This window comes from Sturnira hondurensis, unplaced genomic scaffold (assembly GCF_014824575.4).
Source record: "Sturnira hondurensis isolate 20B ecotype Veracruz unplaced genomic scaffold, ASM1482457v3 Scaffold0008196, whole genome shotgun sequence".
Taxonomy (NCBI): domain Eukaryota; kingdom Metazoa; phylum Chordata; class Mammalia; order Chiroptera; family Phyllostomidae; genus Sturnira; species Sturnira hondurensis.
In genome coordinates, this window is record NW_028080827.1 from 15192426 (window position 1) to 15211524 (window position 19099).

At 34.8% G+C, this 19099-nt stretch overlaps 1 protein-coding gene across 5 annotated transcripts in view; it reads right to left on the bottom strand.

Annotated features, from left to right (window-relative positions):
- Positions 1-19099, bottom strand: part of VPS13C (vacuolar protein sorting 13 homolog C) — a 183916-nt gene that overhangs the window by 64658 nt on the left and 100159 nt on the right. For all 5 annotated transcript variants that reach the window (XM_037054030.1, XM_037054031.1, XM_037054029.1 and 2 more), the window contains 9 exons: positions 18115-18218; positions 17551-17718; positions 16012-16316; positions 14991-15138; positions 9298-9448; positions 6170-6279; positions 3443-3612; positions 1904-2163; positions 511-740 (listed from right to left, as the gene is read on the bottom strand). In XM_037054030.1, the coding sequence (XP_036909925.1) occupies positions 511-740; positions 1904-2163; positions 3443-3612; positions 6170-6279; positions 9298-9448; positions 14991-15138; positions 16012-16316; positions 17551-17718; positions 18115-18218 (1646 nt within the window). The remainder of the gene's footprint in view (positions 1-510; positions 741-1903; positions 2164-3442; positions 3613-6169; positions 6280-9297; positions 9449-14990; positions 15139-16011; positions 16317-17550; positions 17719-18114; positions 18219-19099) is intronic.

The following is a 19099-nucleotide window of genomic DNA, read 5'->3' on the forward strand; positions in this document are numbered from 1 at the left end:
ATACAGTGATCTTCTTTAATACAAAATTATCAATTTAATACCAAAAAATAAGTGTGATAACTAAATTAACTAAAATAATTTTTTCAACAATAATGTGAAAATATAAGTAAAGATAACTTTTAATACAGCATAACTCCACATAATTCTAATTGAATGTTTCATTGTTAGCTTTGAGATTTTAATACTCATCCATTCATTCATTGAGTATACTTGTGGAAGAAGTGAAAACAGATGAAAAGAAATGCTGATTATACTAAATTTTAAATTCAGTTCAACAGAAGATGGTATAACGAGAATAAACGAGACTGGAGGGAGTCCCAGTTCCGTCACTAGCAAACGTGGCTAAATCATTTAACATTTCTGGAATTTAACATCCTTGTCTATAAAACCTCAAGTCTCTATGTAGTAAGCAATCTCTGAAGTCCTACAGTGTTTTCACATTCTAGTATCTATGAGATCAACCATTTCTGCCATCTTCAATCTAAGCTTAAAATATAAGGTAAGTCTTACTGTGGTAATGTTTTTTCCTCTCTTTTCTCTGAGAAAAGGGCAAGCTAGTACTTTCAGATCTTTCACAGAAGCTTCCATCGTCTGTTGCTGTTTGGATGTTGACAGAGACAGGTCACACTGGAAGGAGGCCGTGAGAGCAGGGGCATCAGCCTTTGTCAGGTTGGCAACAAACACCACTTCTGGGTCTGTGATCCTGGCCTTTACCGTCATAGTTGGACTTACAGAATCATCTGAAGCAACGAAAATAGGAACTAAAAAAGTGGCAGTGTTAATCTTGTCACTGGAGGATATGCTATCTACTTTTGCTAAATCATTTCTAACATCCTGCTTTAATGGATAGGGTAAAGTGAACAATATTAATAATTGACTGATACATACTAGTAACAAATGATTATTAACAAATGCCAATTGTGCAGGAAAAGGCAAGCTGATTCCTGTCATCAGAATATCATTCCCTCTTTGACCTAGCAGGAATGTTTTGTTTTGAAGCTTTTTGTCAGAATTAAGGTGTGTGTATGTATATGCATGTAAGTGTGTGTTACTAGGTTATGACACAGGGGCAAGAAGGGGAAGACAGGACAGGGGAATATCAGGAAGAGGGTAAGAGATCATGATCAAGTCTTATTATTTAATATTTTATATAATAAATACGTTTATATAACAAAGATCATTATTATTTATTTACATTGACTCTGCCATAAAGTATATACCACCGTAGCCAGTGTCATACAATCTACAGCATAAATGCATTAAATGTATATATAAACACAAAGATATGAGACATGATTACTGTTTAATAAAAGTAAATGGGAAAATAAAACCCTAACCTTGCCAGTAAATGGTAGTTTTCCAGTTACACATTGCTAAGGTATACATGAGAGAGAAAAATGCCTGACCTCTGACAATTACAACTTAACAAAGAAAACGAGTGACCCACTGGGCAATGCTGGAATAAACAGGTCACGTAGCAGGGAGGTGGCCTCCGTGCACACCAAGACCAGACGCGCAAACACCGCATTGAAGGAGTCTAAGGTGAGGTCCACAGGCATCACGTTGTCCTCCAATAGCCCACCTTCTCTTTTTATCTGCTCAACTGCTCTTCAATATGCAAAATATTTTATCCAGATATTTTCTTTGACTAAAAGAGTCCCCTCTATGAGGAGGGCAACCACAGACACAGATTAACCCACTTCCTCTATTCCTGATGAACAAAGAAATGTTAATGCAGAACTGGGAACAGAGGTTTCCTGGCTCCTAATCCTAAAAGGTTTCTATAAAAAATGTTTAAATTTAAAGAGTAATTTTACATTCTTAAATTTCCCATTTCTGGTTTTCCCTACTTGTGATTTTTGTTAAAATATACAAGTTGTCATCTATGACAAACTCTGCTTACCTCTCTCTATCCTGATTTTTGCTGTAGAAATCTGTCGTGATTGAGTCTGTAATTCTTTTAATTCTTTTGCCATATTTTCTGGACTCTGAGGCATAGCTTTGATAAAAAAATCTGCTACAGTCATCAGAAATTCCACACTGGCACACACATACAGCTTGTCGAGAACAGCATCGAGATGGCTTCTTCCATTGTTGCCTTGTTTGTAACTTACGTCAATCATAGAACTGTTGTTATCTTGGTCGTTCTTCTTATCAATCATTCTGAAAATATATATATTATTTTATTCCTGCTAAAATAATTTAAAATGAAAGATTTAATATATATAAATAATCTTTCTTTCACCCTTCAGTTTCTAATCCAAACAAAAACAGTCCACTGTTAACTAGAGTCTAATTAACTAATTAGCATTCAAGACATGGTCTCCTAATCTCTACAGCAAGATTCAGATTATTGAGCAACTACACAATATTTTATAATCATAATGCAATACTAGAAAAATAAATTGATGGCTGTTGGAAGAAATTTCAGCCACTAACTATAAACACATTAATGGGTCCCACAAAAATTAAGAGATACCTCTTTAGATTGTTTCACAAAATACAACCTCCTTCAAAGAATTTATCTCCAAAGATCATTCTGTATAATTTGAGTCTACAACTATTCAATACAATTCAAATCAGCCAGTGTTTATTAAGTTACTACAGTGACAGTTCCCATGCATCCTCGCATGTGTTACAAAGAGGAGACTACCAGAAACATGATGGCTTTTAATCACAGTCACCCAGACAGCTGTGGACAGCTACCTCAAACATGAAATGTGAAAACCAGAAAAGCTGGATGCGTGATAGCATTAGTTTTTCGTTTATTCATCTCTGAGAAAAACAAAGGGCTCAGAAGAATTCAGTGTGTATTTCAATGGAGTCCAAGGTTAGGTAGCAGCATCATTTTTAAAAAAAGAAAAAAGAAGAAAAAATATTTTGCCTCATTATTTGGAAAGGAAAAAATATATACTTAGGATATTAAAGTTACACATTTCCCTTTATAGCAGGTTGATATGAGTTAATCTTTCAAAAAGAGGTTGCTAATGTATAAATACTAGAGATTCCATTTCTATTAAAACTTTGAAAGAAATGTCAGAGAACTGTTTAGAGACAAAATAAATAAAACAAAAAATTTAGATACAATTTATAAAATTATACATAATTTAACAATTTTTAAAAAAGATTCTGCCTACTGGGAACAATTTAGAAAAAGATATTACCAATGGATTTGGTAATGTCACCATGTAGATTTAACTATTAAAATTCAGTTCTTGGTTCATGCTTTTAAGGCAGTATTCCATTTTATTATTAAAGTTCTCTTTAATTCAAAATTTAAAGCAACGGAACTTGACATCAGCACTACTTCCTGATACTCTTCAAATTGCATTATGACCAAAGACCTCTTTTGATCATTCTAAGCCTGGTAATCAATGCCTGGGAGCAATGCCAGGTGTGATGCCAAGTTTAAATAATGTACAGCAAATTCCGAATGACAAACCTTGATGTTGCTCTTTCGATGCCTTCTCTGAGATCATCAAGGGTGCAGGACTTCAGTTTCACGCCCACGGTCATTGAGCCGTCCTTAAACATCCTCCCTGCTGAGGCCATAAGATGTAGTCTGAGTTCACCAAGCTGCAAACTGTCATTATGAAATGAAGGTTTGGATTCCTGTGGTATTTTTCAAGCAAAAGAATAAATTATCTTTAAATATTACGTAATTACTTATAAACATTTCTCAATTAAGAAATTAAAGCAAATCAATATCACAAATTTTAAAAGAATGAGTGTTAAAACACAAACAACAAAACAGAGGATAACTGTGCTTGTGAGTATATACATACATACAAATAAATACACCTATGTGCATGCTTAACACACACACTATGTGTGATACTTAACAAGGGTAAATATATAAAAATTTATCAGTTCAATGGAAACAAAAATAATCAGGAAATATTTTTGTCAATCAATCATTCTAACTGATACTTAATGAGCTCTTCTGTAAAAAACATCATGATAGAAACTATGAGGTTTATAAGAATGGCAAGGCATGGTAGGCAAGCTAAGTGAGCTTATATCCTAATTGAAAAAAAACAAATACATTACAAGGAACATCACTAGGAGATGCTATAGTTGTAAATGATCAAAAAATGACATGTAGTCATTTATTCAGATATATATCCTCCCATACTCCACAAAAAATAATAGGTGAAAAGGTAAAGAATATAAGCAGCAAAAGCTCAGAAGATCAAAGAAATCATTATGGGCTAGAAAAAAATCATGAAAGTGAGAACTTAATTGAGCTGCAGAGACTGGGTGGGATTAGACAGGCTCTGAGGGTGTAGAAAACACTCTAAATAGGGAGAAAATATGAACAAACAATTCAAGATGCTCTGAAAGCACAAGGTACAGGCTGCTTGGGTTTGAACAGTCCAATTAAAGAATAGCAGGGAGTAAGGGCTGGAGAGAATTATGGAGGCCTAATTGAGGTCTCAACTCCCAAACTAAAAATTTAAAATTTTATATATAGGAAAAAGGACCTTAATCTTTGTCATCAAAACATAGCTCGAAATTGTGTGGGTATGCCTAGACTTTAAAACCTAACCAAATAACCAAAAAGAAAACGTTTTCAGTTAAGTAAAGAACATTAGTCCTAATAGCTGACTGCAGACCATGAGGGCACTTCTATAAGGGTATTGGTGATTTGTAATGAATTCTTGGCATGCGTTTAATGCCACATCTTCTCTTACTTAACAGAATGCATTGTATGTAAATGGGTCAAAATCACATTATTATTGACAAACTTGGAATGACTTTAATTTATGAAAGTGTAAGTAATTCACAAAGTTCTCATTTGTAACTATGAATAGAAATGACCTGTAACATATCTACTGATCACAATATATTAATGTTCGTGGTACAGCTACTGATGTAGACAATTTGAAGTCACTGAATAAAAAGTCATTTCCTAAATGATTTTTCCTTACACCAACGTCTAGGATGAATGAAAGGAAAAAGAGCAAGAAACAAGGAAGCCATTACAGTACTAGAAGCAGCAATGAGAACCAACAGGAAAAAACAAATGTTCAAAGAAAAAAATAGTAAATAGTGTCTAAATGAATAATGGTCAACAAAGAGGGAAGTAAAAGACGACAATGAGATTCTAAAGCTGGGTAACCAGAAAAATGATGGTACCTTAAGTGAAATAAGATATTTAACTGTTCTTTTGCAGAAAGGTAAATTTTCTCATTTTTTAGTCAACATTAAAAAAGTAAGGCAGTTTGTTGTACAATTGACAAATACTAGTCAAGGTTCAACAGTAATAGTATATAATTATATAATTTTTAGAAAACAATATAAAATGTAAGATAACATATAAATGGACAGTAACAGATATAATATTCACAATTAGAAAAGATTATGAGTATTAACCAATATAAATTATGGACATTATTAGCATATGGCAAAGGTATTGAGTATTAAACATAATTAATTGATATAACCAAAAATAATAATTATTTTTATTCTACAGAATAAAAATAGCTTTCTAAAATACCATTGATGGCCCTGGCTGGTGTGGTTCAGGAGATTCAGCACCAGCCTGAAAACCAAAGGGTCTCTGGCTTGATTCCCAGTCAGGGCACATGCCTGGGTTGCAGGCCAGGAACCCGGTGGGGGCCATGTGAGAGGCAACCACACATTAATGTTTCTTTCCCTCTCTCTCTCCCTTTCTTTCTCTCTAAAAATAAAAAAATAAAATCTTGAAAAAAAAGAAAAATAAATAAATTAATTAAATATCACTGATATATTATTTAGTTCATATCATTATGGTACAGGAACTTGATTCTGCAATTCACTAATGAGTATCCTGACTATATACCTACTACATATAAAATTTATATATATATATATATTCTTAGCTATATAATAAAATTGTGCATATAATTAATTACTCATATATAAGATTCTTCCACTAATGATGGATCAAAGTGTTTTAGTGCTAATGTTATTTAGAAAAAAAACCCCAACTCCTTAGCTTGGCAATATGAAAAACAGTAACAAAGTAAAGTCAAAAAATAAGACCAATGTACAAAGTATTCTCTAGTCCAAATAGAATTTTATAGATATATAATTTTTAATGAACAGATGTATCAAAAATGTCAATAGCTTAAATTTCAATAAAAAGCTGAGGATTTATTTCTCAATACAGAAATTTAGTACATACCTGGTTGCTATCACTGTTATAAAGGACAATGGAAAGAGATTCAAAGTGAAAGTCAAATTGGAGAGTGACATTCTGGTCCACACAAAGCTTTGAGTCTGTCAAATCTTGTTCTGATGGTTCAAACATAAATATAAAAATTTAAAAACTTTAATGTAGGTGTATGACTTCATTTATATTCTAAAAGCTGGAATAACTTATTATTCTAAATTTATATCACACTTTTTAGGATTTTTAAAATCATATTACAAGACAATATAAATGCCAATGATTTATTCTATATATATTTAGTACAGGGCAAAATATCCACAGAGGCAGATTATCCACATTTAAAACAAAGAGGAGGTCCTGCAAAGACTATCAAGACAAATTATTTTAAAAGCCCCTCCAGCCTGGCTGGTATAGCTCAGTGGATTGAGAGCAGGCCTGAGAACCAGAGAGTTGCAGGTTTGATTCCCAGTCGGGACACATGCCTGGGTTGCAGGCCAGGAACTCAGTGGGGGTCATGTAAGAGGCAACCACACATTGACGTTTCTCTCCCTCTCTTTCTCCCTCCCTTCCCCTCTCTAAAAATAAAATAAATTAAAAAAATGTAAAAACAGCTCCTCCAGAGCAAGACTACTTATTATAGAGTAATTTACAATTATCAAAGTATTTCATGTATCTGGGTATAAAACATTCTCAGCAGATCATAAAACTACAGGCATAGAAAAGTAAAATAATCTGCCCTAAAATAGACAGCTAATCAGTACCAGATTCTCTGCTAGCACAGTGCACTTCCAACTACCTTTAATTACTGTATCACACAACCCACGACCTTGACAAGAAGGACATAATGTAACTCAGTAAGAGAGTCAAACAGAGCTGAAATCTAATATGGGAAAGGGAGCCTTTGGAATTTTGAGACAAGAGAGACTTCAAGAGTTAATTTGGTCTTTTCCCTCATCTTTAGGCAGAAAATTTTAGACAGGTAAGTATGATATTGCTTTCAATATGCTACAAAGATACTGGAAGATATTTCAATCACTCTTACAAAGTGATTCTATAATCTCTCTTGGGGATTAATTCTATTCTTTGGTCATTTATAGAAAAGTCTGTTCTTAAAGTTACTCTAACAGCAAGCACTGCACAACTTTAAGGCTTTTCCAAGTTGAAGAATGCTGGGGGTTTTTTCTTTACTTCTCTGAAAATAATTTACATTCCAATCTTTGCTATGTTTGCAGCTTTCATCTGAACTCACAAGTTTTCCAAAAGTATGGGCTGGCCAAAAAGTTCACCAGGTCTTTTTTTTCTGTAAGATGGCTCTATAGTAGCACTTAGGTGCCTTAACTTCATTCAAAACAATTCTGTTAGATTGTATTGTGACAATGGTCATATCAGCATGCATTAAAAAAAAACTAGTCAAAATTGATGAATTTTTGCGTAGCCATTTTAACATTCAAGATGGAAGAAAACATGTAACATTTTTGGCATATTATGCTTTATTATTTCAAGAAAGGTGAAAACACAACTGGAATGCAAAAAAAAGTATTTGTGCAGTGTATGGAGAAGATGGGGTGACTGACTGAACATGTCCAATGTGGTTTGTGAAGTTTTGTGCTGGAGATTTCTGGCTAGATGATGCACCACGGTTGGGTCGACCAGTTGAAGTTGACAGCAGTCAAGACATTAACTGAGAACAATCAAAGTTACACCACATGGTAAACAGTCACTATACTCAAAATGTCCAAATCCATAAAGTTATTGGTGAAAATGAAAAATATGTTTTTATTTTACAGAAAATACTAAATGGACTTTTTGACCAACCCAATATCACATTAATCAAATATCCAGAACCAAATATATGAATTGACCTAGCTGAACATAATGAGAGCATTAATCACATAAAGCTTGCCTGTACATAGTTCCTGTCTAACCATAGCAAGAGCCTGCTTATCTAGCTTCTGTCTATACAGTGGCATTAGCCTAACCTGGGGAGAAGACACTGGTCTCACCAAGCTGACATAGCACTCGTAACTACCCACCTGAACCAAAAACCTCACTTTGCATACTGTTCCGATCATTTGTTTTGCTATCTCAAAACCCACTGGTCCTTATTACAGCCGAAGCAGTGTTGGTGTGGTATTGTTAACAGGCAGTTATACAGGTGTAACAGGTGATGATCAAAGCATTATAAAAACACAGTCATCTAGGGACATTTATTATAAGGGGAAGGAGAACTTCATCTCTTTTTAGTCATGGAAATAGTAACCCATTCACAGTCTAATAAAAAATAATATTCATATCAATGACTTAAAATTATGAAAAAGAATAAAATTATATTCCATATAACCATTTAATAAAGCAAAAAGAAACCATGTATTTTAGAAAACTTACTCTTTGAAAATGGCTGAATTTTAAAAGGTTCCGTGCTCTTAGAAGATTCAGTTTTAATAACCTGGAAAATTCCCTTATGTACCTGACTACAGTGGTACCTCAGTATTTGTTGTTAACTCATTCCGACGAGTGGTGAGCAAGAGACGACTGATAAAGCATTTTCTCTTGTGGGGTGACATCGTGACTCACACAGTTCTAGCCAGTGTGATGAGTGGCAAGCAAAGGCTGAGTCCTGAGACACTTTTCCTCATCAGAGTGTGACAGGTACCAGACTTGACAAGTTCTCAACCCAGCAAGTAGTGAGGTGCCACCGTATGTCATTCTCCAATACATACAAGTACATGAAGCTGTTAACTATATAAGAATACCTTCCTTCCTCCTGGGTCAGTCATCTGAGTAAGATACCAAGGTCCTTTTCTCTCCTAATTATTTAGGGGCCTTACTCTGCTGCATGACTCGTTTGCTTTTTCTCTCACAGTATACCACCGCAGGGCCTCCTGAGGTCAGCAAATTCAGCCTCCACAGGTAAAAGGCAAACACGCAGCAAGCGGGTTACAACATGTAGCCCCTCCTCTCAGAGCAGACACTGAGCATACCTCCTTCCCCTGGGATCTTTTCCACAGTAAATAATATTGATACAATACTGAATCCATTCATGCTATATTATGCAGGGCAACTAAAAAAACTAAATGTAAATACAGCATTAATGCTAATTTGTCTGTCTCCATAATCAAAGCAAAAATCTTCACTTATACCTCTGCAGTGGTCAGGTCCACTTGAAACATCTTTTCTGACTGTTACAACCTCCTGGATAGATGTCGTAGGGCTTGGCTGTGAAGAAGCTTCTGCAAGATTTTCCAGCAAAATTTTCATTAAAACTGTCAAATCATCTTCGCTGAGAGCAACCTAGAAATGAACAAGTTGCTACTGATATAAAGTAATAAAAATGCAGAATATCATATCAATGTCTTAACTCAGGGTTCCCAAAACTGTTTAACTCAACAATTTTAAACCTTTTTCATCTCACAGCACATATAAATTACTAAAATTCTGAGGCACACCCAAATATATATTTCTTTGCCAATCTGACAAAAAAATTTTATTCATTCACACAGAATAGCTATAGTTCTGTTGTCTATTATTATTTTTTTATTTGACAATCTAAGGGAAAAGTGGTCAATGCCCCTGACTACACAGTCCAGTATTCCATATTTTAAAAATTCTTGCAGCACACTGGTTGAAAATCACTAATCTAACTTAAAAAGGGGGGGAGGGAAGTTAATTTATTATCATACATTTGTGGGGTTTTTTGCTTCCTTTTTGCAGTTGATATCTATTTTCAAAGCACTGTGATTGATGAATATGCTTGGTATAGTTTCAATCTTCTTAAATGTGTTAAGGCTAGTTTTATGTCCCAACACATGGTCTACCCTTGAGAACGTTCCATGTGCACTAGAGAAGAATGTGTAATCTGGTGATCTGGGATGAAAGGCTCCATTGATGTCAATTATGTCCATTTGGTCCAATTTGTCATTTAAGACCAGTATTTCTTTATGGATTTTCTTTTTGGATGATCTGTCCATAGCTGTCAATGGGGTGTTAATGTCCCCTACTCTGACTGCATTTTTGTCAGTTTCTCCCCTTTGTTCTCTTAGTACTTGCTTTACATATTTAGTGCTCCCTGACTGGGTACACATATATTGAGAAGTGTTATGTCTTCTTGATGTAGTGTTCCCTCTGTCATTATAAATGTCCATCTGTCTCATTATTTTTCTTTTTTATTTTAAAGATTTCATTTATTTAATTTGAGAGAAGGGAAAGGAGAAAGATAGGAAGAGAAACATCAGTGTGTGGTTGCGTCTCGCACATCTTCTGGGAGGACCTGGCCCACAACCCAGGCATGTGCCCTGACTGGGAATCAAACTGGTGACCCTTTGCTTCATAGTCCAGTGCTCAATCCACTGAGCCACACCAGCCGGGGCTCGTCTACCTCTGTTATATTGAAATCTACTTTGTCAGATACAAGTGTGGCTACAGCTGCTTTTCTGTGAATCCCATTTCTTTTGAGAACTGGGTTCCATCTTTTCACTTTGAGTCTACATTTGTGTTTGCAGTGTAGAAATGTCTCCTAAATTCAGCATATAATTGGGTTTTATTTTTGGCTACTCTGTGCCTTTTCATTGGCAAATTCAATCAACTTACAAGTCACATGCAAAGAATGAAACCAAACTACTGCTTCTCCCCATACACAAAAATTAACTCAAAATGGATAAAAATTTTATGGTAAGACCTGAAACAAAAAATTACATAAAAGAAGATACAGGCACTAAAATTATGGACCTTGGACTTAGAGAAGATTTTATGAATTTGACTCCAAAGGCAAGGCAAGTAAAGACAAAAATAAATGAATGGGACCATATCAAACTAACAAGCTTCTGCAGAGCAAAAGAAACCAACAAAACAAAAAAAGCAACCAACTACGTGGGAGAAAATACAAACAACAGCTCCAACAAGGGGTTAAAATCCAAAATATATAAAAAACTCATACAATTTGACATAAAACAATCCAATTAAAAAATGGGCAGAGGACCCGAACTAACAACACTTCTCCCAAAAAGACATATAAATGACCAACAGATACATGAAAAGATGTTCCACTTCACTAGCTATTAGGGAAATGCAAATCAAAACTACAATGACATACCACCTCACAGCTGTTTAAAGAGCTACTATCAACAAAACAAGTGTTGTAATAACAAGCATTGGAGAGGTTGTAGAGAAAAAAGAACCCTCTTCCACTGCTGGGGGGAATGTAACCCGGTACTGCCACTCTGAAAACAGTACAGAGGCTCCTCAAAAAATAAAGAATAGAGTTTACGCATGACCCAGAAATCCCTCTTCTGGGTATCTACTCAAAAAGTTTGAAAACATTCATTCACAAAGATACAAGGAGCCCTATGTTCACTGCAGCATTAGTCATGGGAGCCAAGACATGGAGACAACTGAAGTGTCCTTTGTTAGCCGACTGGGTAATGAAGATGCGGTACATATATACAGTAGAATACTACTCAGCTGTGAGAGAAGATGAAATACTGCCATTTATGACTACATGAATGGATCTTGAGAATACTATGCTAAGTGAAATAAGTCAACAGAAAAAGTTAAGAGCCACATGATTTACTCTCAGGTGGGATTAAAACTGAAAGCAACAAATGAACAAATAAGAACAAACAAAAACTCATAAATGCAGACAACAGTATGGTGGTTGCCAGAGGAAAGGAGGGTAAGAGATAGTAAAGGGCAATGGGGGTCAAATATATGGTGACGGAAGATTTGACTTTGGGTGGTGAGCACACAATGCAATAATAAGATGCTATATTATAGAACTATACACTTGAAACTTACATAATCTTATTAACCAATGTTACCCCAATAAATTTAATTTTTTAAAAAAGAGTTAGGACCATAAATACCAAAAGAGAAGTACTTCATGTTGTATAGCTATGAAGCTCTCCTCCTGTGTGTAAACACACTTCTGCCTCTACCCATATTCAAGCCACTGCCTCTGGCTCTCCATCACCCTTCTGCTGTGTCTGCTATTTTCTGTTTCATCCCGTTCCGGGACCTGTGCCTCCCTTCCTTCTCCTAACCACCTCATCTCCATTCCGCCTCTCTCTCTCTGCTCACCAAATACCAACTCCTTGCTGCACATTATTATTCACTCTCCTCCCCACTCCACACACAGAGAGTCCTGTTTCAGTTTCTGGACTCCACCAACAAGTAAAAAGATGCTCTCCTATAATCCAACTCTTATTCTCAGTACCTGTGCATCTGGACATACATAAAACATTCATTTAACTTATTAAGAAATATCTCCTAGAAGAGTAACAAATACATCTATAAAGTATTTTCAGCCCTGGGTGATGTAGCTCAGTGGATTGAGCACCAGCCTGTGAACCACAGGATTGCCAGTTCGATTCCCAGTCAAGGCACATGCCTGGGTTGTGGGCCAGGTCCCCAGTAGGGGGTGTGTGAGAGAAAAACCACACAAAGTATTTTTAAAGCTAAAACACAAACCAGGAAATGAGTATCGTATTCATCTCCTAATTTTATAAAAGGGTAATGTGGCAGAAAGGAATAAAGCAAGAGCTTTTGAGTCAGGCAAATCTCTAACAATTTTACCACTTTCAAGCTTTATTGTTGGGCAAATTCCTTAGCTCCCTTAATTCAAGTCTCTTAATGTTTAAAATATGAATAATTTCCTCTTCCTCACAGGTGGCTGAAGAACATAAAGCAGAACAAACAAAGCTGCCACTAGTTGTCAAGATCCATTAAATCCTTTAATTGTTCTATCTTTTATACATTTTCCTTACCCGTGGAGTGATTCATATGGCCTGTTTCAAGAGCTTAAATACAAATTCCCATGAGCACGTGTGCATTCACCGCACTTTCTCCTCTGAACACCACAGTACTTTTCGTTCCCCAAATGAGGCCCCTATCACCAGAGAAACTGCCTGATTCCCAGCCTAAATAAAAATGGGGTGATACTGTAGCATAAGATAATAACCAGGGATTACTCATTTGCCCCACACCCCAGCCTCAGGTAGCAGGTGTCACCTGAACTCCCTAGAACTTCCTTGTGTTTTCATCCTTGTGATACCAGCCGAGATACAGCTGCCTGAAAGAGCAGCTAACTTCACTGCCTCATTTGGTTTCCTGTGGGTGAAAAGAGCAACTGCATCACAGACACAGATTGACCTTCACCAACTCTGAAGGACAATGTGAGAGGTAGCCCCACCGTTCTTAAAGAATGGTCAAGCTGACCAACCCAAAACAACTTTTGATGTCACCTGCCTGATATCCTTTCTTAGCTGCACTCTGGACCCAAGAAAACTAATATACATTCTGAGAGGTTGTTTAAAGAGGCCTGCATCTCTGTCAAATTAGGCAATGAAAACCACACCCACTATAGTTACATTCTTTATTTAATGGGAATCCTTTTAGTTAGAGTGATGATCACCCTTTGATATTAAACTGTTGGATGATACCTTTTTCTTGTTTTCTTTTGAAATACAGAAAGCATAAAGAAATGGCATAGATAATACTATAATCCCCCTACTGTACCTACCATCCTGCTAAGTTGAGCCTCAACAAACTGCCATATTTGCTTCAGATCTCTTTCCCCGTTGTGGATGTGGTGGAAGCCCTGCGCTTACTTCTCTGAGAACCAGTCCCCTCTCCTTCCCTCCTCAAAGAAAGATACTATTCTGAACTAGAGAATTATTCTTTCCATGAATACTACCTTACACTTACTGCTGTCAACAATATAGAGTATTGTCCATTGGCTTATTGTGGTAAAATCTGAAGTGATCTAAAAAGGCACTATCATTTTGCAACTCAATTTTTTCATTATTACATTTAAGATATACCTATTTTGCTTTGTATAGTTCTAGCTCCTTCACTTTACTTTATAATGTCCATTGTATGAATAGACCAGAATTTGACCCACATTCTCCTACTGATAAGACATTTAAATTCAACTTTTGCTTTTAATCTTTGAAAGAAAAGAAAATGGGACAAATATTAGCCCTGAGATCTAAGATCTTAACAGTAAGAGAGAAACTGAGTCATCCCATACTCTGGAACAGAGGACTCTCTATGAATACCCTGAACAGACACTGTTTCTCATATAATGTATCTGCTCACACTACACACTTCATTCCTACAACAAAATTCAATTTTAAGTTCTTCCCCAGTAGAACTCAGCTCCTTTGATCTTGTCTATTTAACTTAGAACTAATCACAGGTATTAAAAATCACTAACATACTAAATCTTTATTTGTTTTCCACACACTCTGTTCTGTCACCCTCTTCAGTACCCTATCCCCTACTGTTTGGCCTCAACAATTTCACACACAGGCACACGAAAATCAAAAGATTCCAACACGTCCATGACCATCTTCAACCAGTATCATCCTTCCCTGTGAGTCTCCACATAATCTGCCAAGTGCACTTTTAAAAATATTGCTGTATTTACATGCCTAGCAAACAGCACTCACATATGTGCACTATTTAAAATATCCACTATTCTAATTAAAAGAGTGCTTTTATAAATTAAAAATACTACTAAGGTGCTGTGAATGTAGTATTTAAATATTAATCACATTATACTCATAATTTAATTGCCTTAAAACTTTACTTTCCAAAATTACTAATAATAGTTTCAGTAGACTCCAATAGGTTTTATCTCACACCTCTTGCTGGCTTTACCAAATAAGTGTTTGACCAAAATGAAATAAAGGAAAATGTAGAAAACTGGATGAATTCATTTGCAGTTAAAGTATTCCCTCTTAAGGTATCATCACTTCTGATATACACCACAACTGCACTATGACCAATGACAAAAGCCGATCTAGCAATCTTTACATATTTTTATACATATATTTACCTGCATAGGTTTTAGTTTTCCTTTTATTTCCATCCCTGGAATTTGCAAATACCATGTTGCTGCTAAATTTCGCTGTACAGACAAATGCATGTTGACTGGTTTTAGAATTTCAATGTCATATTGTGGTAAGCCAGCCTGCAAGATGGTTCTGAAAAATAAATAAGTATTTATTTTATATTTTTGAAGTTTATAGTTTAAAGAGAAGACTATCATACTATTTAATTTTCCACATACAATTCTCCCAAACACTAATGGCTTCTATTGGAGTAAATCAAGTTTATATGCAGAGTTATCGAAACCAGAGCCTACGCTTGCTTCAAAGACACAAATCTCACCAAGGATTACGGCACTATTAACGGTCTTTCACAAAGACTATTTCACAACAGCAAATACTGCAATGCTAAAAATAGATGTTATAACCTTCTAAAAATGGAGGACAAAGAAGTGGTAACCTATTAGCCTTTAGTTTTATGGTACTGGTACTTCTCCAAACTTAAAGGGAAAAATTTACCAAACCCAGAAGTTAAGGAAAAATATGGGAACATTCATTCCTAGCTTGCCTGATAACAACTATTTGCACACCAAATAAGTACTCTTGTCATTTACCAGAGCCAACACTTGCCCATTTGTATTTGAGAATTCCCAAATGTGACTAGGTTTAGAAATGAGAAATAAATCTTAAATTTTATTGTATTTTAAGTTTTCTACCATTTATAGAAAAGTTATGTGCAAAGTAAAATATAAATAAAAAATCTAAATTAAGTATTATTGAATAAACTGCAATTTTGTAATAGGAAGTTTTTATACAATGGAAAAAACACATTATACAATGAGTAAGATAAAAGGCAGATACTATGAGGTATACTGCCACTAACCACTGATGAAACAGTGATATTCAAGATTTCATATTTTGAAAAAATAAGGAATGAGAACCACAAATCAACAGAGAACTTTATCCCTCACAAGAGTTTATGAAATTCTAGTTATACTAAGTGACACACAACTGGATGATAATTTATACCTGGAGAGTTTCAACTGAGTGAGCTGGATGTTCATTTTGTCAATGACTGGAGGAAGAGAACAATGTTCCATAGGAACTAAGCTAAACTTGTTCTCAACTCTGATCAAACCCAGATCTGCTATAACAGCATTAGGTGACACCGAAGACTGCGGGATGATAATAACTGGTGCTTTCAAACTGATATCCACCCAAAGGCGAAAACTCTTCTGAGCCAAGTCCTTCAGGCCGGAGGCAGCTCTTTCCGCGGCCTGCACCGTGGCTGCGCCCAGAGCTTCTTTGGCAGTTTGGAAATTGTTGAGGAAGTTCTGTTGGAAGACACTTATATTTAGAGTTCCCCCAAAGCAGGATTTATTTTAAAAAGTTAAAATTTTAAAAATTATTTACTTTAAAAAGAAAAACTAAATAAAAGGTAATATAAAAGAGATGTTATCTATGATTTTGTTTATGGAAAGAATAAAATCTAGAAAGACACACTCTGAGATATCAACAATAATTACTTCTGGGAAAGAAGAGTCCTTTAACTTTCATTTTATGTATTTCAGAATTATCTGGTTCTTATGACAAGTTTTGGTAACAATTTTTTTAAATCTCCTTTTTAATCATGAATGTTGGTCATTTTAAATTCAAATTTAAATAAAGAGATGAAGGAGAGCACTTTACTGTTCCCAAATTAAGTTCAAATATATACCTCTAAGTCACTGAAATAAAGTTATTATTAAAAACTACAGTTCTGCCAGCTTGTTTCTACAGATTTTTTTAAGTATATATTCTCAGGCAAAGGATGCTTCAATGTCTATAATCTTGCTATCATTAAAAGAGTCAAAACTTCTTTATTTAGGTAAGATGCATTTCATCTCAATTTCAAATAAAAGATTTTGAAAAATATGAAAAAAGATTTTTCTTGATAAAGAAAAGATCATTCTTAAAAGTAAGATTCGTGATACTCATCCATTAATAACACAAAGCAACGTAAACTCCCCTCACTCCAAATAAATTACTTTCCTTAACAGTAAAGCATGATAGTTTAGGTAGAAATCAATGACTTGTAAGCTTTGAATTTTAGCCCTGCTAACAGGCACAGACATATTTTAGCCCACCATAGTTACACAGAAATAAACAACTAAATTTTTTTAAAATTCTGGCCTTGATGGTCACAAATATAAGCACAAGCTGTAAGTTCCAATATCAGTCCTTCAAATTGCCTGATGAGTTCCTCAAAAATTCTTTCAGCTCATTACCTTTAAGGGTATTCCATAAAACAAACGACAATGAAAAGCCCTACATTTTTTAAAAAGTATTTTAAAATATTTAACTATGAAAATGTTTAAGCACAATAGTTTGTATGTGCAAAACAATGATAACAAAAATGTATTTGTTTATCTATCATGTAAAGGATTTCCTTAACTATAATATTCTGTTCAGCATCTGAGTGTTTACATACAACCCTATTAGTAAAAATTTTGACTATCTAGGTTCAGATATATAGGCAAAGATATTTGGGGCCTCAATGAGAAATAAATATATTACAAATGAACTTACCAAAAGAGACATGAAGAATTTATGGACATAAACAACTTGAATACAACCCACTTTGAGACTGAGTTTGCCGTCTACTTTAGACATATCAGCATAGGATGGCCCTTCCGTGGCACCTGGATAAAGAGTCATTTGGAACCTAAAGACTTCATCTCCCAAAATAGAGACAGCCTGAAAGTATTAAATTAGCTGGTTATTACATCAAAATAGCAGTATCACTGTAATATAAATGTGTTTCTATTACAGAATCTGTGATATATGAAGAAGTGCCATTTAAAATCAACTTTCAATAAATTATTAAAAAAACATTATACTTGACAATAACGTTTTCCTGTCTCTATAAAATCTGTTTTATCAATGGAGAGATCACGCACTTAATCGGTCAGAAATAACTTCTACAAATCACCTAATTTACAATGTGAAAGCAGACTATGACCATATTCATGTCCAATCCCTAAAAAAGTACCTGACACATGGCAGACAATAAGTATATACTGAACAAATAAAGGCCCCTGAAACTCAAAGGACAAAAATAAATTTCAATATAGACACCTTGTTTTTAATTACCTTTTTGTGAATGGATAGCAAATCCACATTTGTAATGATGATATCCTGAAGTCTGGCAAACATGTCAGTCTCCTTTGGCTTCACAGAAACAGAGGCATCCATTCCTGTAAGAAACATTTACAAACTTTTCACCCAATCCAAGTAAACCAACTTGATGGTACTTAAGTTCGGAATATACCACCAAGACACAGAATAAATAAAAATTAATCACTATCATACATATTACAAGTATCAACTTCTATGTATGAAATACCTAAGTAAGATTATAATATCTTTAAGTGTTAAGGGTATCTCATAAATAAAAACTGAAAATTTACAAAAATTTCCAAGGAAAATTAATTACAGATCACCAAATACAAATATCCTATGCACTGGCAAGACTAAAAGTGGTCATTCAGGAAGAAACATAATGTTGATTAAACAGTCATTTCATAAACATTATATTATGAACACTACTGTTCTAATAATAAATTATAATAAATATAATTTGATGAATAAGTCCTATTCTTTCCATAATAAACTGTATCTAAAATGCAATCTTCTAAGATTTCTCTCCAAAAGCATTTTTTGTCGTTCACATAATTTCTAAAGGCATAATGATTTCTAAAAATGCTCCTCAGTACAGAGAGATGCCTGCAGCTGAGACCCAGTGATAAGCCCAAACTATTACCATACCAAATAAATAACAGATAATGCAGTATTTGTTTAATGAAACTTATTTTTAACCTTTTTTTAAATGCGTGCTATGTACCAGGCAATTTTCTAATACGTGTAAATGTGTAAACTTAATCCTCACAACAAGCCCATAAATTATTATCATAGCTATCTCCGTTTTACAGAAAAGGAAACTCAGGCACAGAAAGGTTAGTTAATTTGCTCAAGGCTGGCCAGTATTAGAGCCAAAACTGGCCCTTGGCAACTGGGTCCAGAACCCATGGAAATATATGAACTCATGCTCATATCAAGTTGGTGGTGGGTAAAAAGT